Source organism: Ictidomys tridecemlineatus, chromosome 5 (assembly GCF_052094955.1).
Source record: "Ictidomys tridecemlineatus isolate mIctTri1 chromosome 5, mIctTri1.hap1, whole genome shotgun sequence".
NCBI classification, from domain to species: Eukaryota; Metazoa; Chordata; class Mammalia; order Rodentia; family Sciuridae; genus Ictidomys; species Ictidomys tridecemlineatus.
This window is the reverse complement of record NC_135481.1, coordinates 38,548,809-38,572,381: the sequence shown is the minus strand read 5'-3', so window position 1 is coordinate 38,572,381 and position 23,573 is coordinate 38,548,809. Positions and strand designations below refer to the sequence as shown.

Sequence of the window (23,573 nt, the reverse complement as noted above, 5' to 3'; positions counted from 1 at the left end):
GCGAGCGCGCTACCGCTTGAGCCACATCCCCAGCCCACTGTTTATTTTTGAGTAGGGTTATACTTGGAGGATAAAGAGTGGGAATAGAGCACGAATATGAAGAATTTGGATGAAGGGCTCAATGAAAGAGGTACAGCAGATCCGGGGAAAGGGGCAGCTGTTGATTGGGAGTGTCTAGTATGTAATTTATGCCCTGAGAGGGCAAGTGCTAGTCTCTGGGTCAGAGTTTGGGCTTAAGTTAGGGTGTGGTAGGAGCTTCGGAGGAAATTTTCAGAGTAGGGTCTGTAGTGTAGAGCGGAAGAGGCTACCAGAGTGTTTAGGGGAAGGAGGGGCGTGGCCCGCGTGCCTATCCAGGGACCAAGTCAGAACCTGAGGATCGGCATTGGAGTAGCTGGGGCCGGGGGCGCTGGCGGGCCTGGGAGGTCTGGAGGTGGGGGCGGGCCAGAGGTCCGGCGACAGTGCCGGAGTTAGCCATCCGCCCCAGCCACCGGAGCTCCGCGGGGGGGCGGTAGGAGCTCGGGCTGCCGGCGGGTCGGGAGGAGGCGGTGGCTAGGAGAAGAACATGAATCAGCGGCAGCAGCGACGGCGACGGCGGCTGTGGAAAGAGCGCCGTGGCCCAGGAGCGGCCCCGGGGACCCCGCGTTGCTGACGGCTGCGGCGACTCCCGGTCGACGCGGGTCTCAGAGGCACTGGCCCAGCGCCGCCCCCCGGGCGGGCCCCAGCTCTTCCCGCGGCCCTCCTCCTCCTCCTCCTCCTCTTCCTTCTTCCCTTCCCTCCTCTCCACGCTCCCGGGCCGGGCCCGGCATGGTGCGGCGTCGCCGCCGATGGCGCTGAGGCGGAGCATGGGGCGGCCGGAGCTCCCGCCGCTGCCGCTGCCGCCGCCGCCGCCGCTGCTGCTCCTGCTCCTGCTGGTGGGTCTGGCCTCTCTGCTGCTCCCGGAGTCGGCGGCCGCAGGTAGGGTCTGGCTCGGGATGTGGCGGAAAGCGGGAGACAGCGGAGGGGCGCGGCTGGGGGTCGGAGCCCAAGAACCACATTGAGGGAGACCCGGGCCTCGTGAGCAGTAGACTTGGGTTAGGGGGCCGGAGCTGGAGGGCCAAGGTTTGGGGCGCAGCCGTGTGTTTGCTGCCAGATCTCCAGTCGGGGTCCCCGCCCCCAACTTTCTAGTGCCCAGAGCTCTTCTGGCGGGGTGAAGGGAGTGGGGTGTGGGGTGTGTGGTCAGCAGGGGTATTTGGAACTGGATTTTCCCGCCTGCATGTTCCTAGTTGTTTGCTTCCCTTCCCCAGTTTTGGAGACTTAGTTCTGTCCGCCACACACACGAAGGTCCCACTCTGAAACCACAGGGTCTGGGGCTGAGCACCCAAGGGAAGGGGCACCCGCCTATCATTTAGATACAGCCTACCATTTAGATACAGAGGGTGTGAAGGTGCCGGGTCACAAAATACATCTGGTCATATACACTCTAGCTCCTGTGCTCTCAGGGCTTCCTGAAACGCAGAATGTTGGATGGCTTGGGCTGGGGCAAGGGTTCTGGTCTTTATGGGATTTAGCCTTGTGTTCCCTCTTAGCCTCTTAGGCATTTGCTAATTGTGGGAGTACTCCATGCTACACCTTGCTTCCCAAGTTCTCAGTGCACACCTCTAGACTGCTGGGAGTATGGGGAGTGTGAGGCTATCTCTCCTTGTCCTGTGACTGATGCTGGATGAAGGGAGTATAATAGAGACACAGGCCAGGGCAGCAGCCACTGGGCTGGCACCTTCTCTTGAGACATTTCCTGCCTTATCAGTCTCTTAGAGGAGGGAAGGGATGGGAAAGGAAGGAGAAGAAGGTGACAAGTATTTACAAGCTGAGGCTTAAAGAGTCCAGGAATTCGCCTAGAGTCACACACAGCAAAGGGCAGGAAAAAGCAGGACTGGACTTCACCTCTTCACCTGTCTATCTACTTAAAAATATGCCAGAGGCCAGGAGAGGTGTTTATGTGTTTGTGTTTATGTGCATGCACAGAGGGCAGGTTTCCAGTAGGTGGCCTAGGGGCCTACTGCTCAGGGCCCCATCTCTTCCTTCTACCTCCTACCTTCCTCGCACGCCCCTGCTCACATGCAGGTATTAATAGAGCAGGCGCCTGCCAGGAAGGCTGCCATGTGTTTGATCTGACGTGGTTTTGTGGCCATATGTTCTCCACTTCAGGGAAGCACCCCCTCCTTCCCTTCCTTGGCCTCCCTTCATTTGGCAGGGTGGGGTGCAAGGGGTGCTGGCAGTAGTTCAGGGCTGGGTTGACACCTTGGGTGGAGAGCTGGCATCTGGCAGCCTGTTGCACTGGTTGGGTGTAGCAGTCATTCCCAGGGTATTACCTTCCCCAGAAGTTGACAGCTTCCCACTTGTTTCAGCCCAGATTGCTTTCTTTTTGGTTTATGGGCAGCAGGGAGCTGTGGGGAAGAGGTCCTTACTTAGAGTTGGGGGAAACTTCGCAATAACAGAAAAGGTACCTGGAAAGCTTTCTTACCTCTTCCCCCAAAACAGGTCCAGGTTTCCTGCTCTCCCACATTGTCCTGCTGCCGTTTCCTTGGCATCGGCTGAAAATGAGCCCTCTAATGCAGAAGCTACATTCTGGAAGAGAATGGGAGATATTTCCAGAGACAGGGCAACCTCAAACAGGCTGACATTCTTCTTCCCACCCCTCAGGCCTGAAGCTCGTAGGAGCCCCGGTGAAGCTGACAGTGTCTCAGGGGCAGCCTGTGAAGCTCAACTGCAGCGTGGAGGGGATGGAGGAGCCTGAGATACAGTGGGTGAAGGACGGGGCTGTGGTCCAAAGTTTGGACCAGATGTACATCTCAGTCAGCGAGCAGCACTGGATTGGCTTCCTCAGGTGCAGAGTTGTGGGGGAAGGTGTGGGATGCCATCTTGGGTGTAACTGTGCTCTTAAGGCTCAGGAGTTGGGGGCTGTGCTGAGATCCAGATGTTTGTGGTTTTTATTTATTCATTTTTTCACACATCACAATATTGGTCTCTGGTTTTTAAATTTGACAACCTGTGGAAACTTCTTCCAGAAATGGGGCTGGCTAAATCCGTCAAGTCGGCCGGTAGAGCTGCCCCTCTTGACCTCAGGAAGCAAACCTGTTGTCATGTTTCCACAGCCTGAAGTCAGTGGAGCGTTCTGATGCAGGCCGGTACTGGTGCCAAGTAGAGGATGGGGAAGAAATTGAGATCTCACAGCCAGTGTGGCTCACAGTAGAAGGTGAGGAGGGCAGAGCCACAGGGATGTGTTGGCTTGTAGCAGGTGTTGTCTACTAGTACCATACCTTTGCAGAGAAAATGCAGAGGAAGCTGGGCTGCCCCATGGCCCCATTGGGCCCAGTGGTACCAAGCTCTAGTCCACCCTAGACATCAAAAGACCCTACCTGCTAGAGTCTGGGTATCTAAGAATCAAAGGGGCAACTGGGATCCACAGACTATGGAGTGCAGTCTGTTTCATTTATCTGAGCAGCAATTCTCAAGCACCCATCTGAGGCTGGACCCTGCTCTGACAAGTGGCCCTACCAGCAGGGAGAGGGGTGGGGGAGGGGAGGGAGGTTTCACAGCTGCGAGAGCTCAGAGCCTTTCAGCCCTGGAAAACAAAGTGACTAAGAAAGTAACAAAAGGCCCTGAACGGGAGCTGGGGCCTGCCAGCAGAACTCCTGCTATAAAGCTCCCACCCACTCCCTCCCTCTCCGCCCCTCCCCCAGCTCCCTGCCCCCAGCTTCTCCCTTCCTCTGAGAAGAGCTATCAGAGCAGGTCTCGAGGGAGTGTGGGGGCAGGCAGCAGAATCTGCCTCACCCAAGGGGGCTGCAGGGAAGGGATTCCTATGGAAGCTGATATAAAAATGCACTTCTGCCCCCCAAGCTTGTTGCCTGTGCTGCGATTGACCCACTCATAAGGGGCATGTGGGGACCTTCTGCATAGAGGTCTTTGGATGGATGTGAACTTGTGATTTGGGCAGTTGGAGGCTATAAGGTGGAAAGGCTCACTTCCCACACCCCTTCTCTCCCTAGGTGTGCCATTTTTCACTGTAGAGCCAAAAGATCTGGCAGTGCCACCCAATGCCCCTTTCCAACTGTCTTGTGAAGCCGTGGGCCCCCCTGAACCTGTTACCATTATCTGGTGGAGAGGAGGCACCAAGATTGGAGGTCCTGCTCCCTCTCCCTCCGTTTTAAATGTAACAGGTGAGCAGCCTCAGGAGGGGCTTCAAGAAGGGAATGAGCTGAGGTTTTTCATGTAGTGAGCCTGGCAGAGTTGGAATCTGTCTGAATCACAGAGTTTGCTATTGTGAGTGTCCAGAGCAAACCCCTGTGCCTAGATGCGTGAGCTGCACTATTGCTAAGCTCATTAGACAGGTGTGCTAGCCTGGATAGGTGGGCTGATTAGTGGCAATCCTGCTGTGTGTACTCAAGGAAGGTGATGGGGCCTCCTTGCCTGGCTCACAGCAGTTTAGGACATGTACAGCTGGCCCTGGGAGATGAATTGTGTGAGACCAGGGGCACCCATCCCCCCCACCCTCCCAAGGGAAGGAGCCAGAAATCAGCCCACGCATTGCTAGGAAGGAGTGTCTGGCAGACACTGAGAAGACAGACTCTCATGCTGCAGAGGAAATGGGGGTAGAGTTAGGGGGGAGACAGAGGCCAGCACAAAGATGCAGGAGCTTCCTCCCCTCATAGCTCTTTCCAGATATTTTCCCGAACAACTATATGTTTCCATACCTCTGCACAATTAGACTCAAAACAGCCACACCTGCACACCAGCCTGGGCCCCATAGTCTGTCACACACTTGTGAGGCTCATTGACCTGTGAAACTGTAAGTTTTTTTTTTTTTTTCCTAGTTAAGTCTTGAACAGGTTAAAAAGAGAGTCTGGGCTTGGTTTCATGGGCTAGAAAGTAGGAGGAAAGGGACTCTGATCTGTCTAGTCCCTATCCATTGGAATCTGGAGAAGAGGTAGGTTACAGGACTTTTTGGAAGGGAGGACAAGGCCTATTCAGAGAGGGGGTTTGGTTCCTTCCCTCCTGATATGCTTGGTTAGGACCCTCAGACAGCCAACCGAATAATAAGCATTCACTAAACTCCTACTGCACACACCACACTGTGCTGGGCACCACGGGGGACTGAGGAAATACAAAGGAAATAGAAGCTACCTTTCCAGCCCCCAAAGAATTCATTATAATTGGGGAGACACATGCATAAGGAACTGAGAACTAATGCAAGGCCAGGAATCTGCAAATATAACAATGACAGGGCACAGAACAAACAAAAGGGCTCTGCGAAGGACATAAAGGAGTGGCCAGAAAAAGGACAAAGGATGCAGCTCTGTGCTATCTGTGGGAGATGGGATTGAGGTGGGAGGCTCCCTATAACATTTCTTAAGTGCTTATTGTGTGCCATGCACTTCACTATAAATTACCTGATTCTCATAGTTCTAGCATTTGAGAGATGAGAAAACAGCCCCATCCAAGCTCACTGGACTCAAAAGTCCTTGTTCCATTCCACCACACCCCACTGTCCAGCCCCTTCCTTTGGCTGGAGGGACTTCTAGGATGTTCAGGCCAGATTCTGAGTACTCCCCTTCCTCAGTCCCACACTGAGCCAGAATTGCTGTTTTGGGGCACTAACTGAGGTTTTCTGGCCCCAGGTGTGACCCAGAGAACAGAGTTTTCCTGTGAAGCTCACAACAGAAAAGGCCTGGCCTCTTCACGACCAGCTATTGTTCACCTTCAAGGTAGGAGTACCAGAGGCAGAGGCAGGTAGATGAGGCCAGGGTCATGCCTGTTGGAGATCCTCATTTGAGGGGTAATTGGCAAATCTCCCATTCCTAGGGGGAGCACCTGAGACCCTGCTGTGGCTGTGATAAGAATAGAATCCTGACGTCACAGCAGATTCCCATCCCGAAGGAGACTCTCTGGGGGAGGGAGAGAAGGGAGCCAGCAGGAGGTGGTCAAGGCTCTAGCCCAACCTTGTTTCTGCCACTCCTGTGGAGGGAATGGGGGCAGGGAGGAGCCTAGCAGATGATTGAGACCAAAGGGCTGGTGCAGTGGAGGAAGGGAGGAGCAGAGGGAGGTAGGAAGCCAGAGAGTGGAGGAGCTTGTCTGTGGCTGCAGGAGCAGCTGCCTATTTCTTCTTTGTAGTTCCCCAGGCACCAGGTACTGCCTCCACATAAGATCTTATTCTTTGGTCAGGGCCTCTTATTTCAGAGAGAGAAGTAACCTTTATCTATAGTTTCCCAATAGGAGCAGCCATCCCCTACTGGTTACTTGATTTGTGTCTCAGCGCTAAGTAGCAGACTTTAGGTTGGGGGTGTCCTAGGCCCTAGAGGGAACTCAAGACTTGACTCCTATACATCCTTCTTTCTCCTCTCATTCTTACTGGGCACTGACTCTTAGTCCCTATCCACAGCAAGGCCTGCAGCCCCCTTTAACATCACAGTGACAAAGCTCTCCAGCAGCAATGCTAGCGTGGCCTGGATGCCAGGTGCTGATGGCCGAGCTGTGCTCCAATCCTGTACAGTCCAGGTAAGCTGAGATGGGCCCAACAGACTTTCCTGAACTGGCCAGGCTCATTCTGGCTGCATGGCACTTCATGACAATGATATCACATTTACTAGAGTTCATAGGGTTGGTCTGTAGCACTATTCAGGTGCTGTTCCTTAGCATGAGTAGCCCAAGCCTCTCTCTCAGCCTTGACAACTTAAAGACTGCAGATTGGCTCAAGCCTGTGCATTCTTTAGGCTGGAAAGCAGATTTGGGGTATCTAGAAGAATTGTGTGTGTGTGTGTGGGGGGGGGCTAGGGATTGAACCCAGGCCTTGTCCTTGCTAGACAAGTGTTCAACTGCTTAACTGAAAGAACTTTTCTTCTGGTGTGAAAGCCTTTGATTATCTGATAGTCTGCACTTTCATGCCCCTATACCCATGCCAAAGAGAACAAGAGGACCAGAAGGGGTCTTAAACCCTGGAGGGTAGAAAAGGTGGGTAAGGTTTTATCACAACCAAGAGACAAAGCCAGCTTACTTATTTGATTTGTTTATTTTAAAGAAATTTACTGAGAACCTTTTGAAACTATTCTAAGCAGTTCCCTGGGCAGCAGGGTTCCCTGCTCTGTGTTCCACCTTTGGAGGACCCCACTCTGGCTCTCCTTTGGTCCTTACTCTGGGAAAAAGAGTCTGAAGAGCCAAGGAGATAAACAAATCTATCCAGATTGTCTATTCTTCCACACCGTACTGTATTCAGCATCTAATGCCCTGACTGCCATGAGTCTGACTCCAGGGCCTGTGTGGGCCTCCTCCAGGTCCATCCTCCCAAAGGTGGAACATTCTATGATATGTACACCTCTAAACCCTAGGGGCAACTATTTGTGTGGAGATGGGAATAGAGCCTGGGTGTGCAGACAACATTGTCCACACTTGTGCATCTGAGTCTCATCATGATGTAGACCCTTGCCTGGTGGCCAGCTCTTTCAGTGCCTCCACACCATGATTTGGGACTGCAAGGATTTGGAAAATTATAAATGTAAACTTGACCTTCTAGGTGGTTTGGAAGCCTTAATTCTTAAGGTATCATGATAGAAATTATTTCTGAGCACAGTGGCACACACCTGTAATCCCAGCGATTTAGGAGGCTGAGACAGTATTACAAGTTTGAGGCCAAGGCTGGGGATGTGGCTCAAGCGGTAGCGCTCTCGCCTAGCGTGTGTGCGGCCCGGGTTTGATCCTCAGCACCGCATACAAAAAGATGTTGTGTCCGCCGAAAACTAAGAAAAAATAAATAAATATTAAAATTCTCTCTCTCTCTGTCCCCCTCTCTCTCTTTAAAAAAAAAAGTTTGAGGCCAGCCTCAGCAACTTAAACCCTAAGCAACTTAGTGAGACTGGGTTGAAATGAAAACTAAAAAAGGGCTGGAGATGTGGCTCTGTAGTAAAGCACCCCTGGGTTCAATCCTTAGTATCAAAAAAAAAAAAAAAAAAAAAAGAAGAAGAAGAAGAAAGAAAGAAAAGAAAAGGAATTATTTAACAGTTTGTTAGTTAGGGCTGGGGATGTGGCTTGGTGTTAGGGTATTTGCATAATGTGCAAGCCCTGGGTTCAATTCTAGCACTGCAGAAAATAAAAGTGTATTTTCTGATTTATAGATTTTTTTCCTTTGCTATTGGGGATTTATTTTAGGAAGTTTAACCACTGAACCACATCTCTACCATCCCCCCACCCCCCCCTTTTTTTTTAAGATAGGGTCTCACTAAATTGCTTAGGATCTTGCTAGCTTGCTGAGGCTGACCTTGAAATTATGATCCTTCTGCCTCAGCTTCCCAAGCCACTGGGATTATAGACGTGTACCACGTCCAGCTTGATTGATAATATTTAAATATCTAGTTACACAGTACATGGATCTATTTATTCTCTGGCCCTGAGCCCTCAAAATGTAAAGTGAAGGACTGGTTCAAGTTACCCCTAGGGTCTCAGTTTCTCTCCCCTTGAGAATCTCTGAGACTTTGGGATGGCTTGTGACAATAAGTGGCAAGTGCTCTGGAACACATAAGGATCAAGTAAAGAAGGACAAGATTTTTTTTGGAGTAACTAAGACAGGTTTTCACCAAGAAAGTGACATTTGCACTCTCAAACAATAAGTAGGGCTTTGCTAGGAAGAGCATGTGAGTATCTGCAGCACCATGGAGCTCCAGAGCCTTCTGCAATACAGGGTAGAGACAGGTGGGAGTGGACAGGTTATTTGAGCTTGCTGGTAAACTTAGAGGAAGCATTCATTCCAGTTCCCCTATCTTACCTAGCCATCTTATCTCTTTTTTAATATTTATTTTTTAGTTGTAGTTGGACACAATACCTTTATTTCATTTATTTATTTTTATGTGGTACTGAGGATCAAACCTAGAGCGAACTTAGAGTCTCCCACATGCAAGGCAAGCACTCTACTGCTCAGCCACAACCCCAGCCCCATTCTATCTTATCTTATTGACCTTATGAACTTTCTTCCCACACTAACCAGTTTTCTGCTTTTCTGTAGGTCACACAGGCCCCAGGGGACTGGGAGGTCCTAGCTGTAGTGGTCCCTGTACCACCCTTTACCTGCCTCCTCCGGGATCTGGAGCCTGCCACCAACTACAGCCTCAGGGTGCGCTGTACCAACGCCTTGGGGCCCTCTCCCTACGCTGACTGGGTGCCCTTTCAGACAAAGGGTCTAGGTAAGGGACTTACAGAGCAAGGTTGGCTCAAGTTCTGAATAGAATTGATTGGGAGGGGCTACCTGAAATGTAGGTTCAGGCCTCATTCAGCTGACATTTCCTGAGAGCTGCTGCTGCTGCACACCACTGTATACAGCTTTGCATTTAGTTCTTTGTGGGTGGAACAGAAAAGCAAACTGGAAAAGGTCAGATAATGGAGTGATGAAGAGTGCTCATGGTGGCCAAGGAAAACCCCCTTAAAGAGATCTAAGTGAGGTCTGAAGGATAAGGAAGAAGCCATGTAAATATCTGGGGGGACATCACTGCACAGAGAGGCCAAAGCAAGTACAAAGACAGACAGCCAGGAACTGGCTTGAAGTTCTCTGGCAGTTGGAAGGAAGCTGAGCTGGCTGAGAGAGGACAGTGGTGGTAGGGGTCTGGTTGGGGGGGGGGGGTGAGGCAGTAACCATGGTGATGAAGAGGTACTGCTGGGCTGAGGGGCTGCCTGTACTGCCAGTGACTTTTGCTTCTTCCCCAGCAGTGGGTGAGATCTGTCAGCCAGGAGGCGAGCCCTTCCCCAAATTACTGCTCTCAGCTGTTTAGTTCTTGGCGGCTGGTTCCAAAGGTCTACATGAGATAATGATAGTGAGAAGGTTAGGGATTTTATCGATGTTCTCTCTTTGGGTACAGCCCCATCTAGCGCTCCCCAGAACCTCCACGCCATCCGCACAGATTCAGGCCTCATCCTGGAGTGGGAAGAAGTGATCCCTGAGGGCCCTTTGGAAGGTCCCCTGGGCCCCTATAAACTGTTTTGGATTCAAGACAATGGAACCCAGGTAAGAGACAGACCTTTCACTTTTGCAGCTCTCTCCAGTTCCTGAGGCCTTTAAGAGCTTCAGAATGGCTGTCTCCTGCAGGCCTGGGCCTCCCACCACCTCAGGGAATGCCTTTCTCCTCCCCACACCCCACACTCTTCTCTTTGCTGGATTGTGTCTCCTTTTGGGATTGCATCCTCTGGCCACTTTGTATGTAAAGCAGGAAGCACATTCCTGCATCAACTAGGGAATGGTACAGATAAGGCTTTATCCTCAGCCCACTTGCCTCCCATCCCCCACCTGTCCTGAGCCTAGTTTTTGTTTTGGAGAGAACTCTGCTCTGCAGCCTGGAGCAGGAATGTGAGACTCCCAGAAGGGTGCTATCTCGCAGCCCCTACTCTTACAGTACCCTAGACTCCCTGTTCCTCCTTTTTCTGTCCTACCGCCCCAGCTGGAGGCCTTCTTAGTTTCAGTGTGGGCAGGGCTTTTCCTCGCTACAGGATGAGCTGACTGTGGAGGGGACCAGGGCCAATCTGACAGGCTGGGATCCCCAGAAGGACCTGATCGTGCGTGTGTGCGTCTCCAATGCAGTTGGCTGTGGGCCCTGGAGTCAGCCATTGGTGGTCTCTTCTCACGACCATGCAGGTGAGGGAGGAGAAGCAGGAGATTAGAGATTTCTATCTAGACTGGTGGGAGGAGGCTGGTGGCTCCTGTTCTCCCAGTAAGTCCCCAAACTCAGTCAATTAGTTTAGATGAGGGTTAGTATTTATATTTAATTTTCCTCCCCTTGCCCCAGAACTGGCATAGAAATCTTTGGTCATACTATAGGTGAAAAAAGCCAGGGCCTGTCAAAGTCCAGGTAGAAATTCTTGGATCTTCATTGGCAGCCTCTTTCACCTGGGCCCTACTGACTTAAGGGAGCCTCTTGACTGGGCCAGGTGACTGTCCTGGGAAAGTTCTAAAGGAACTCATTGATGTCAGTCTAGCTTATGCCACTACCCCTCCCTCCAACAGGCCAGGAGGGCCCCCCTCACAGCCGCACATCCTGGGTGCCTGTGGTTCTGGGTGTGCTGACAGCCCTGGTGACAGCCGCTGCTCTGGCCCTCATCCTCCTTCGAAAGAGGCGGAAAGAGACACGGTTCGGGTAAGGGAGTGTGAATGTGCAGGAGAGGCAGGTGGTCAGCATTGGAGCTGACCCCAAGTCCTGGGTTTTCCTTTAGGCAAGCCTTTGACAGTGTCATGACCCGAGGGGAGCCAGCTGTTCATTTTCGGGCAGCCCGGTCCTTCAATCGAGAAAGGCCTGAGCGCATTGAGGCCACACGTGAGTGGTGGAGGATCATAGGAGGGAAAAATGGGCTGTCTTGTACCCCAATCTGCATTCTTTTACCAACTCATTAGTTTGCCCAATAGACCTGAATGTATTGTCTCAAGTGTAGAACGTGAAAAAGATATACAGACTTAACCTCCTGGGGCTCTTCACCCCCACTGTGGGAGAGCTAAGTTCCTTCTGCTGAGGAGGGGAGGCCAGAGGGCTGGGGTGAAGAAGCAGGCTGAGTTTGGACTGGGAATCAGAATTCTACCCCTTTCTCACTCCCCCACAGTGGACAGCCTGGGCATCAGTGATGAACTGAAGGACAAACTGGAAGATGTGCTCATCCCAGAGCAGCAATTCACCCTGGGCCGGATGTTGGGCAAAGGTCTGTGGTCTGTGCAGGGTTGGTAGGAGTTTGCCTTCTCGGATGAGTTTGGTTGCTCCTTTAACTTAGAGGGTATGGATTTGGGTCAGCTCCTATAATCAAAATATTCTCATTGACTCCTGAGTTAGGGCTGTTAGAAGGAATGGTTGCTGGGGATAGGGAGGGCTAAGGAGCCACTCCCAGCATCCTCTGCTTTGGCGAGAGGCGAGGGAGCCTCCTCCAATTGTTCCAGAATCTGATTATTTTGTGTCCCTATGGAGGATCACCTGGGGAGCAGGGCACCAGGGAGACTTCCTCTCATTTGACTTGGTTCCTAGGAGAATTTGGTTCAGTGCGAGAGGCCCAGCTGAAGCAGGAAGATGGCTCCTTTGTAAAAGTGGCTGTAAAGATGCTAAAAGGTGAGTGGAGAATCATAGTTTAGAGAGAGGTCCTCATGAGGGAAGGTAAAAGGGGTGACAGGTCCTGGAACAGGTTCTGCTTTGGCCTGAGATTTTCTAAGATGAGCTAGTCAGCACTAAATGGATGCTGTCTGTACCATGTGAATAATTCACAAGCATAAACCCACACAAAGATTCATGGCCCAGCATTGCTCTCTGCTATCAGGAGTGACTGTCCTCTGAGTTCACTCTTGGGTGGTTACAACTGTGGTTGGTTGAACTATTGGGCTATTCAAACCAAAGGGAAGACATTCCCAAGTGGAAAAATTGTTGGATAGCTCCACTCCACAAGGATTCTTCTGCTCATGGCCAGGCTGTTTGGGGGGGGGGGGCTGTGAAACTCAGGACATCTGAAGGATGAGACCTAGGAGGCTTAGGCTTCAGTTGGAGCTGGGGGCACCTTTATTTCGTCTCATCCCCATTCCCCATTAATTTCTCCCAGCTGACATCATTGCCTCAAGTGACATTGAAGAGTTCCTCAGGGAAGCAGCTTGCATGAAGGAGTTTGACCATCCTCATGTGGCCAAGCTTGTTGGTAAGCAGATTTTGGGAGGAGAAGATACAAAATAGGACTTAAAATATGCTCCTTGTATAGGAAAGAGAGAAGTTTGGCTTTACCTGGTAAGCCAGAGACAAAATAACAAAGAAGGTCCTGATTAAAATCTGACCTTGCTCTAGGTAAGGAACATAGTTTACAGACCCTGTACCAGAGGTCTGGATATGAAGACCGTTCCTATGGGTGGAGAAGGAGAGGACAGGGAAGATTTTTCAGGTATCAGGGAGGAATAGCCAGAGCCATTCCTGAGCAGTTCCCATGCCAGAGTGGAACCCTGGGGAAAGAGGTAGCAGAGCCAGGTTTAGAGGTGAGACCTAATAAGTGGGGACTAATGTAGACACCTGAGCTGCCTTTGACCTGTGCCCGGCTCTTGACTCTCCCTTGTTCTAGGGGTGAGCCTCCGGAGCAGGGCTAAAGGCCGTCTCCCCATTCCCATGGTCATCCTGCCCTTCATGAAACATGGGGACCTGCATGCATTCCTGCTTGCCTCCCGGATTGGAGAGAACCCTTTTGTGAGTGCCTGGGGTGGGAGTGGCTGGGAGGAAACTGATAGGAAAACAAAGCCAAGAACAGGACAAAGACCCTGGGAGAAGGGGCTTGGTAGGCAGTGCTGTTGGAGCTGTTAGGGAGAAGAAAGGGTCAGAGTTTGACTCCATTTAAGGTAGTTTCCTTTGCCCTTACAAAGCCCTGCTGAGAAGTTTAGGCTGGGAAAGGGCCTTTCTGGGAGAAGAGACTTGTGGAGCCCCAGGCTACAGTATTCTTGGCTTTCAGGCTTTCTCACAGTTGTCAAAATTTTCTTGCCTTGGGCAGATCCTCCATCCCCTTTCCTTCCTTTCAGTGATTCTGAGGACAATCTTTAGGCTTTCTGACCAGGGAATCCCATTCATCCTGCCCCACCTGGGTAGGCAGGTCCAGCCTGAGCTTGCCCTTCTGCCTACCAGAACCTGCCCCTCCAGACCCTGATCCGGTTCATGGTGGACATTGCCTGTGGCATGGAGTACCTGAGCTCCCGGAACTTCATCCACCGAGACCTGGCTGCTCGAAATTGCATGTAGGAATTCTGGAGGGCTCGGGTTGGGAGATAGCAGCTAGTGCCAGGAGGAGCCAGCTGACTGCTCCTGCCTGGGACAGTACCTGCTATGCATGGGGGATAGCCTGGAAGCAAAGAAATCCTGGTTTAGTAAGGCTGTGAGTACTGAGGAAGGCTGACCCTATCCTCCAACATTCCTCACAGGTTGGCAGAGGACATGACAGTGTGTGTGGCTGACTTTGGACTTTCTCGAAAAATCTATAGTGGGGACTACTATCGTCAGGGCTGTGCCTCCAAATTGCCTGTCAAGTGGCTGGCCCTGGAGAGCTTGGCTGACAACCTGTATACTGTACACAGTGATGTGGTGAGCAGGGTGGTACAATGAGGCTTGGTGGTAATATGTGTGGTGTGAACTAGCATGTGGGGGTAGACTATACAACCATCAAGGGTCTGGCCAGGTCTGCTTTCTGGGCTTTGGCTGACTAGTTTTGAGGCTCCTGACCCCCAAGATGTGCTTGCCTCAGAGCTATTGCTCTGCCTGATTCCGGAAGCCCAGTGACACTTCCTCCCTAAACTCCCAGTGGGCCTTTGGAGTGACCATGTGGGAGATCATGACTCGTGGGCAGACACCATATGCTGGCATCGAAAACGCTGAGATTTACAACTACCTCATCGGCGGGAACCGCCTGAAACAGCCTCCCGAGTGTATGGAGGACGTGTAAGTACCCTGGGAAGGGGAATACAGAAAGGACAGAGGCACAGAGTTGAGCAGCAGAGCAGTTTCCCCTGTCACCTTTTCCCTACACCTGCTCCCTTCCTCCTTCTTGAGACCCCAGCAAGTCTAAGCCCTCCTGGGCTGAGCTCTCCCCAATGAAGCTACACAGAGCAAGGGAAAAACTGGGCTGCTCCCTCACTCTTTGCATGGCAAAGAGTTTTTATCTTGGTCTTCATCTCCCCTTAAGGAAGTGGAGGGACCTGAGATCCTGGGAACAAGGAACATGTCTCCTTTCCTTGCTTCAAGCCAGGTCCTTGAGAGCAGGGTGGAATAGTGGTACTGCCTACTGTAGTGTTATTCAACCTTGTTGACAAGATGACATGTTATTAACATTAGCCGATCACCTTAGGTATTCTTTCAGATAATCTTCCTCTAGCCCTATGAGGAAGAAACTGTTGTTATCCCCATTTTGTAGATGAGGAAATAGGATTAAAAAGGTTAAGTAACATGGCCAAGGTCGCACAGCTATTAAATGACTGAGTTGGTTTTTTTGTGTGTATGTGTGTGGTTTTTTTTTTTGTTTGTTTGTTTGGTTTTTTTGTAGTTGTAGATGGACAGAATGCCTTTATTTTATTTATTTTTATGTGGCGCTTAGGATCAAACCCAGTGTCTCACACATGCTAGGCAAAGCGCTTCACCACTGAGCTACAGCCCCACCCCTGAATCAGCTGGTTTTGAACCTAGATCCCTGTGGTTTTCGAATATGTGCCCTCAACCATGATATCAACTGTAATTGGTTTGTTCTAGTCTTACTCCCCAATCCCATCCAAGCCAGAATGTCTCTGGGGCCCCAAAGGACCTTTTGCTAGTACCACAGGAAGGAGTCCCCAGTGATCCAGGGAAAATGTGATCCTTTTGTTGCTGTGGGGTTAGACCTCCAGAGGGATAGACAGAAAGGTTAAGCCTAAATAGTGGGCAGTGAATCTGAAGTGCTCAAAGCCTAAGCTATAGTGCCATGCCTGCACCTGAGGGCAGGAACATGGTAGAGCTCGGGGCACGGTGGACACTGGAAGTTCAGGTCTCCCTGAAGCTGCAGCCTGGCTCCTCCCAGGCTAGAACTGGTATTGTCAATAGTGGGTGGGCAGATACTGGCCTTCCACCAGGCAGCCTGGTGGCCAAATGCCAGTTGGCTCCTAGCACAGCCTTGAGAATGTGTCCTGGTTTGGTCATGTATCCCCTAGCCCTGGACCATTCCCACGGCCTGCCTGGGATCTGGCATGATTCTTCTCATTGTTGGGATCCCCTCTCAGGAGGGCTGGTGCAGGGAGTGCTTGGAGCTTTTGTCCTGAACATAGACAAGAAAGTCAGACATTTGCTCTGGTTGTGGTCTCAGCCCCTTCCCATTAGGTTTTATGAAGGTTTTTGCTGCTGTTGTTATTTTCCCTTGCCTCAGTCATTGCTTAGGCTTCAGGGAATCTGTAAGACTTCTGAAATAGTATGCAAAAAATATTCCTGCCAAGGCACAGGGGGCTAAGAAGCTTTTCTCAGATTCTCAAAGGTATCCACATACAATGAAGATTTCAGAATACCTGAGTGATTGTTGCCTAATGAGGACTTGAGTGTTCAAATGCACCCCATAAAAATAACCCTGATGCTGGGCATGGTGGCATGTGCCTGTAAGGCCAGCTACTCTTAAGACCTGCCTGAACAACTTTGTGAGACCCTGCCTCAAAATAAAATAAAACAAAAAGGGCTGAGGATGTAGCTCAATGGCAGAGCATTTGCTTAGCATGCAGGAGGCCCTGGGTTCTACCCCCAGCAGCACCAAAAAAAAAAAAAAAAAAACAACTCTCTCTGAAAGACAAAAACATTATTCTTAGTACTGCCTCCCAAGGCAGCTTAGGAGGAACTTTTGGAGCCACCCATATGCTTCATTTCTGTGTGACCTTGTTAAGGTTCTCAATCTCTCTGTGCTTTAGTATCCACATTTGCAGGGTAGGGATTGCTTTATTTCATAGATGTTGTGAGAACTGAATAATTTAGTAAGTGTAAAATACTAGAAGAGTGCCTGATACATAGTAAGCCCTATATACATAATTTTTTTTTTAATCCCAGTGCCATATGATTAAGGGACCTCTGCTTTTGAAAGAAGGGCCACTATCTCCCTTCACCTTTCTCTCCACCCCAGGTATGATCTCATGTACCAGTGCTGGAGTGCTGACCCAAAGCAGCGCCCAAGCTTCACATGTCTGCGAATGGAACTGGAAAACATCCTAGGCCACCTATCTGTCCTGTCCGCCAGCCAGGACCCCTTGTACATCAACATTGAGAGAGCTGAGCAACCTACTGAGGAAGGCAGCCTGGAGCTGCCCTGTAGGGATCAGCCCAGCAGCAGAGCTGGGGATATCAGTGGCATGGGGGCAGTGGGTGCCACCTCCAGTGACTATCGGTACATCCTCAGCCCTGGAGGACTGGCCGAGCTGCCTGTACAGGCAGACCAGCAGCCAGAGAGCCCCCTCAATGAGGCCCAGAGGCTGCTGCTGCTGCAGCAAGGGCTACTGCCCCACAGTAGCTGTTAGCCCACAGGCAGAGGGCATCCGGGGCCATCTGGCTGGCTCTGCTAGCCACTGTGCTGCTGACTAAGCCCTATCTGACCCCAGCCCCAGGCAGCAAGGTGTGGAGGCTCCTGTGGTAGCCCTCCCAAGCTGTGCTGGCACCTGGACTGACCAAATCGCCCAATCCCAGTTCTTCCTGCAACCACTCCATGGCCGGCCTGGCATTAGTTCAGGCATTGGCTTGGAGGAGGTGGGCCAGACCTGGTTGCCTGAACCCAGGAAGCTGGCAGGAGGGGTGGTGGTGGTTATGTTTCCATGGTTACCATGGGTGTGGATGGCAGTGTGGGGAGGATAGATCGAGCCCTGTGGGCACCTACCCTCCCAGCTGATCTGCCCCTGCTGCTTTAGTGCATGCATTGAGCTGCCTCCAGCCTGGGGGCTCAGCAGTGCCCACCATTCTTGGGGTTTAAATGCCAGATTTTGCCTTTCCAAGTCAGAGAGATGCTCTTGTACCATTATTCCTTTTTAGGTCAGAGTTGGTAAGGGGTTGATACAGTTGGGTCCCAAGCCCAGTGGCAAAAGATGGTGGGACATTCTCAAGTCTGAATCCTTGTCACCTTACTGATTCTCCACTCTGCCTGTACTGGGAGAGGTATGGGGAGGGTGCTTCTTTGAATTGAGCCTACCCCTCCACGGCATGCTGGAGTACCACAGGCCACCAGGGGCCCATCTTCTTAAGGCAGTGTGCTGATCTGGCTAGAGGCACAGAGGGCTGGCCCAAGAATCCAGGGACAGGGAGGTAGGAAGAGTTCAGGAGCCCTTCTCCAAGCTCTCCTGCAGTCTGAGCATGCTACCAAGTCCCCAGATATCCCAACACTAACAAAGGCAGCTGTGTCTGAGCCCAGCCCTTTTCCACAGCAACCCCTTAGTCCCATCCTCCTACCCTCACTGGACATCCTCTTCTGTCCCAAGTCCCCAGAGAGAAAATAGGCCTTATGGCTGGTATGGATGAGGGGGAATTTCTGGAGCCTGGACCCCAGCCCTGACTGGGGGAGTCTCCTGGAATGCATGGGGCCAGCCCTTGCTGTTAGGGACATTTCCAAACTGTTAGTTGCTGTTTAAAAGCAGAAATAAAATTAAAGACTAAAGAAGTAAGGCCTTGTCTCTTAAATGTTTACTTTTTTTTCCACACCACAAAAATAAGGCATCTCTGCATTGAGAAAAGTTTGAAAAGACACATGCCAGAATGTTAACAGCTGTTATCTTCGTATGTAATTAAGGGGACTTTTTTTCTTTCATGTTTTTCAAGTTCTCTGCATTAAGCACAAAATACTTTTGTAATTAGATAAGACCCCAATGAATTTTACCCATATTAAGGATGATAACACTGTAGACAATTAGGAAAATGCAGAAAATCCTTAAAAAATGCCAGTTACCTATAATTACATCACCCAGTGATAACCATCACTGATCTTTTGAAAATGCAAATTATTTTGACAAAGTTCATTGTTTTGGAATAAAGAGGCTGTCCTCAGCCCTCCTGCCTCTACAGACTTTCTTCTGTCCTTGGGTATAGAAACTTTCACCTTTCACTCTGCCTGGAGCCAAGGGAAACTTCCCCGGAAGTTTCTTAAGAAGGAAGAGTAAGCCTCTTCAGAATTAGAAATAAGGATAGGGGAGGCTGGGGGCATAGCTCAGTGGCAGAATGCTTTTAAAAAAATTTAAAAGAAATAAGGGGGGGTTGGGGTTGTGGCTCAGAGGTAGAGGGCTTGCCTACCATGTGTGAGACACTGGATTCAATCCTCAGCACCACATAAAAATAAATAAAGATACTGTGTCTAGAACTAAAAAATAAATATTTTTTTAAAAAAAGAAGTATGGACACCAAATGCGGAATGTTTTCTCTGATATAAGAAGGCTGATTCATAGTGGAGTAGGGAGGGGGAGAATGGGAGGAATAGTGGAATAGGGCAGGGGGGTTGGAGGGGAAAGGAGGGGGCAGGGGGTTAAAAATGATGGTGGAATGTGGTGGACATTGTTATACAAAGTACCTGTATGAAGAATTGGTGTGAATATACTTTGTATACAATCAGAGATATGAAAAAGTGTGCTCTATATGTGTAATAGGAATTGTAATGCATTCTGCTGTCATAAATTTAAAAATTAATTTAAAAAGAAAGAAGGGCAGTGGGGTTTTGCTTCCAAATACTTCCACCTGAAAATGTTAGTTTTAGAGCATGCTCATGGCAGGAGGCCTGGAAATCATGCCTCTGGCGAGGGGCACATGGATAGTACTGCAGGCTGAGGGCAATGGAATGGGGTGGGTCTTTCTGAAAGCAAACATCCTGAAAAACCTGTTGCTGGTTCTCCTAACTCTAGTTCTCACGTAGATTATGAGACCTGAATTAACTTCCAGGCAAATAGCTTTCAGAATTTTTCATGCAGTGATTAGCTTCAACTACCAGGTGGTGATTATCTGAGATAGCTTTGGGAATTATTGAGACCTTAAAGTCATTGCCTGCAATTAATAGGATATCTATCATATGTAAGGTATGGTGCCTAAAGCTTCACATTTATTGTCTCATTTAATACAGCTTTCTTAGAAATGGAAATATAATTATCATCCTCCAAGAGACAGGACAGAGACATGGAATATACAACTTGTCCAAGGTTACAAAACTAATGAGTGGTAAATCTAGGTGTGAAACCCACAAAACCAGAGATGAGAACCTATGTAATGCCTCCTTCTTACCACTCAAAAAAGCACCTATAATCTCTATGATGATCAGTCATCTTTTGGGTGAACGTAGATCAATAATATGCACCCTTTTAAATACACAGGTGCATACCCATAACCCCAAATTTGAGGTCAGTCTAGGCAACTAAACCAGATCCTATTTCAAAAAAGGGCTGGGAGCTGGGCACAGTGGCACATGCCTGTAATCCCAGCAACTCTGGAGGCTGACGCAAGAGAGATCGAAAATTCAAAGCCAGCCTCAGCAGTGGCCAGGTGCTAAACAACTTGGTGAGATCCGAAAGTTCAAAGCCAGCCTCAGCAGTGGCCAGGTGCTAAACAACTTGGTGAGATCCGGTCTCTAAATAAAATACAAAATAGGGCTAGAGATGTGGCTCAGTGGGCAAGTACCCCTAGGTTCAATCCCTCGTGGCAAAAAAAAAAAAAAGGTACTGGGGGTATGGCTCAGTGGTAGAGCACCTCTGGGTTCAACCCCTAGTACAAAATAAATAAATAAATAAATGAAGAAGAAGAAGGAGGAGAAGGAGAAGGAGGAGTAGGAGTAGGAGTTCTGATATATGTGTGTGAGATAAAATCTAAACTACTGGGCTGGGGATGTGGCTCAAGCGGTAGCAGCGCGCTCGTCTGGCATGCGTGCGGCCCAGGTTCGATCCTCAGCACCACATACAAACAAAGATGTTGTGTCCGCCGAGAACTAAAAAATAAATATTAAAAAATTCTCTCTCTCTCTCTCTCACTCTCTCTTTAAAAAGTAAAAAAATACAGACATGCTCCAGAGAAATGGCATAAAATCAAGCTATTCTTTAAATAAATAAATAAATAAATAAAATAAAATCTAAACTACTTAGACAGAAGTCACCTATCAGTAATTAAATTAATGTCAATTATTCAGTCCCTTTTCCTCAAGTATTTTGGCCTCCCTGGCCAATGAGTTTAAGTTCTTTTCTTTTCTAAATATTTTATTAGTTGTTGATGGACCTTTATTTATTTATATGTGGTGCTAAGAATCAGACCCAGTGCCTCACACATGTTAGGTGAGTACTCTACCACTGAGCCACAACTCTAGCCCCTGTTATTTAATTTTGATTCATCTAAAATTTATTTTGGAATAAGAAAAAGTGGGGGGGCTGGGAATGTGGCTCAAGCGGTGGTGCGCTCGCCTGGCATGCGTGCAGTCCGGGTTTGATCCTCAGCACCACATACCAACAAAGATGTTGTGTCCACTGAGAACTAAAAAATAAATATTAAAAATTCTCTCTCTCTCTCTCTCTCTCTCTCTCTCCTCTTAAAAAAAAAAAATATATATATATATATATAGAAAAAGCGGGCATGGCAATGTGCACCTATAGTCCCAGCTACTTGGAAGGCTGAGGCAGGAGAGTCCCTCAAACCCAGGAGTCAAACCCTGTCTTAAAAAACAACAAAAAAAGATGGAGTCAAATTTTCCAGATGGTTTACCATTGTTCCAGCACTATTTGTTTATTTAGTGATACTAGGGATTAAACCCAGGTTGCTCTACTACTAAACTATAGCTTCAGTCCTGTTTGTCATTTTATTTTGAGACAGATCTCACTAAATCATTGAGGCTGGCCTTGAACTTGCAATCCTCCTGCCTCAGCTTTCTGAGACTCTGGAATTACTAGCTTGTGCAACCACTTCTGCCTTTACCACTATTTATTGAACAATGTATATTTTCCATGAACAATGTATATTTTCCGAACAGCTCCGGAATAATCTGCTTCTACATATTTCTCGATGTAGCCCTTTGTCTCAATTCCATTTGTATTTTGGGTTTATTTCACCAAAAATAGACCGCATTTCACTTCTGTATATTTACTTATCTTCTTATGTGGTTCTGAGAATCGAATCTAGTGCCTCACACATGCTAGGCAAGTGCTCTACCGCCACAACCCCAGCCCTGTCCACTTCTTTTTGAGACAGAGTCTTACTAAATTGCCCAGTCTGGCCTCTAATTTGAGATCCTCCTGCCTCAGCCTCCCAAGTAACTGGGATTATGGTGTGCCACCATGCTTTGCCTGCCCCAAGGTTTAAAGTATACCATCCCAAGATTTGACATACCTGCAATTTAGGGAAGAAATGCAAGTCTCCCAGGTTTATAGAAAAGTGATTTGTGCAAGGTGTCACCAAACAAGAAGGGGTCACAACTGTAATCAGAAACCAGATATCTATCATTCCACCTAGTTCTTCCATCTTTCTACCACACCGGGTTAGGAGAGCTGAGAGGCTTTGAGTAAAGGGAACAGGCAGGATATACTTTCCTTTACTCCTCCACAACTAAAAGTTCTCAAAGTCCTCTTGATTCTGCTCTCCTTTTTCCTTTCTCTTCCCCTCCCATCTTCTTTCTTTTCTGTCTTTCTTTTTCCATACAGGGGATTGAACCTAGGCAAATGGTTTTCCAATGCTAGGCAAGTGCTCTATCACTGAGGTATATACATCCCACCCCTTTCCAGTTTCTTGTGGTGCGGGAGATTGAACCCAGGGTGTTGTGCATGCAAGGCAAGCACCCTACCAACTGAAGTGTATCTCCAGCCTTCCCAGTTTCTTTTTAACACTGCCCACTTCCTGGTGCCAACAACACTCTGAGACTTCCCCTCTTCCCAGGAAGTAGCAATAGCCTTGACCTTCATTATTGGGGCAGAGCAAAGGAGAAAAGGCATTGGGTCCTTTTCTAAGACCTCACTCGGGAAGTCCCCTGGTGCACTCCTGTAATCCCTGCGCTAGGAAGGCTGAGACAGAAGGATCTCAAATTAGAAGCCATACTGGGCAATTTAGCCAGCCTCATCAAAAAGCGAGGCACTACACATCTCGCATGCACAAGGCCCTGAGTTCAATTCCCAGCACCACCAAAAAAAAAAAAAGGGCTGGGTATGTGGCTCAGTGGTCGAAAGCCCCTGAGTTTAATCCCGGGTAACACCCTCCTCTTAGAAAATTCTCTTTTCCTTTTTTTTTTTTTTTTTTTAAAAAAAAAAAACCAAAGGCCCCACGTCAGGTGGCGGTTCCTAAAATCAGCTCAAGCGCGCCCTAAAACCCTCCGTGTGGTGGCCCTGGGGGACCCACCGGCTCCCGTTGGGGAGGCGCTGGCGGCAGGCTGGGCCTGGGGCAGGACGGGCCTCTGGTTTTCCTGGCGCACTCGGGAGGTGGGTCACACGCGAGGTCACATGTGACTTCGCTCCGCCGGGCCTTGGCAGGGAAAGGCTCGGCCGGGCTGGCGGAACATGAGCCTCTTTGTCCGCGGCTTGGAGGGCCCCAGCTGCGGCCGATCCATGCCTCGCAGGCGGGAGACAGCGGGGCCGCTGGCCCGCGGGCAGGGCTGGGGCGGCCGGAGGGAGCGTGTCCCCGCGCGGTGGTTTGCGAAAACACGCACAGAGCGCGAGCTGGCGCTTCCAGGTCACCAGGGTCGGTCCTCCCCACGCTGCCGGAGAACATTCCATCGCCATCGAACGCTTAGGCTCCTTTTGTTAAGGCTTCGAGTTTGCCTCCTCTGGTGGTTAAATTAATTCCACAAGTATTGACTCGGCCGAGAAGAATCTAAATGAGCTCCAGTGATTACGCCCGCGGGGGCTCACGCTCTTGGTAGGAGCGAAGCCTTGCCTGCACCTGTCACGAAAGCTATAGGGGCTTTACCGGCAGTAGGTGCCTGGGAAGGTGAGGGAGGAGAGAGCTAGGTGAGCTGAAGTCCTGTGGCCGGAGTAGACGTCCTAGCCATGCCACATCACTGTGTGGCCAGCAAATGGTTCCTGGGCGAAATGGAAGTGTCCAAGGGCATTCCTAAAGCAAAAAAGCAAAGCACTGGGCTGGGCTGTAGCTCAG

The 23,573-nt window shown here is 49.7% G+C and overlaps 1 protein-coding gene across 4 annotated transcripts; it reads left to right on the top strand.

The window, feature by feature from the left end:
- Positions 1–35: 35 nt before the first annotated feature.
- Positions 36–18,142, top strand: Tyro3 (TYRO3 protein tyrosine kinase). Of its 4 annotated transcripts, none has more exons than XM_040274540.2 (19): positions 36–130; positions 2,680–2,863; positions 3,132–3,232; positions 4,026–4,196; positions 5,655–5,741; positions 6,416–6,531; positions 9,026–9,203; positions 9,873–10,018; positions 10,480–10,642; positions 11,012–11,141; positions 11,218–11,318; positions 11,599–11,694; positions 12,012–12,092; positions 12,574–12,666; positions 13,078–13,199; positions 13,629–13,738; positions 13,922–14,081; positions 14,299–14,435; positions 16,621–18,142. In XM_040274540.2, exons 1-19 carry the CDS (start codon positions 97–99, stop codon positions 17,009–17,011), a joined length of 2,601 nt encoding a protein of 866 aa, XP_040130474.2. In that variant the 5' UTR covers positions 36–96; the 3' UTR covers positions 17,012–18,142. The 4 variants fall into 4 exon arrangements, with proteins under 4 accessions (XP_040130474.2, XP_005316495.2, XP_040130473.2 ...); XM_005316438.5 differs by lacking the exon at positions 36–130 and adding an exon at positions 483–954 and having other exon boundaries at positions 10,498–10,642; XM_040274539.2 differs by lacking the exon at positions 36–130 and adding an exon at positions 642–954.
- Positions 18,143–23,573: the final 5,431 nt, after the last annotated feature.

Excerpts from the sequence above, each read along its gene's own strand:
- Tyro3 (XM_040274539.2), top strand. The coding sequence starts at position 825 with ATGGCGCTGAGGCGGAGCATGGGGCGGCCGGAGCTCCCGCCGCTGCCG. Across the intron at positions 6,532-9,025 it reads TCCAATCCTGTACAGTCCAG|GTCACACAGGCCCCAGGGGA; the intron begins GTAAGCTGAGAT and ends GCTTTTCTGTAG. Across the intron at positions 11,142-11,217 it reads CGGAAAGAGACACGGTTCGG|GCAAGCCTTTGACAGTGTCA; the intron begins GTAAGGGAGTGT and ends GTTTTCCTTTAG.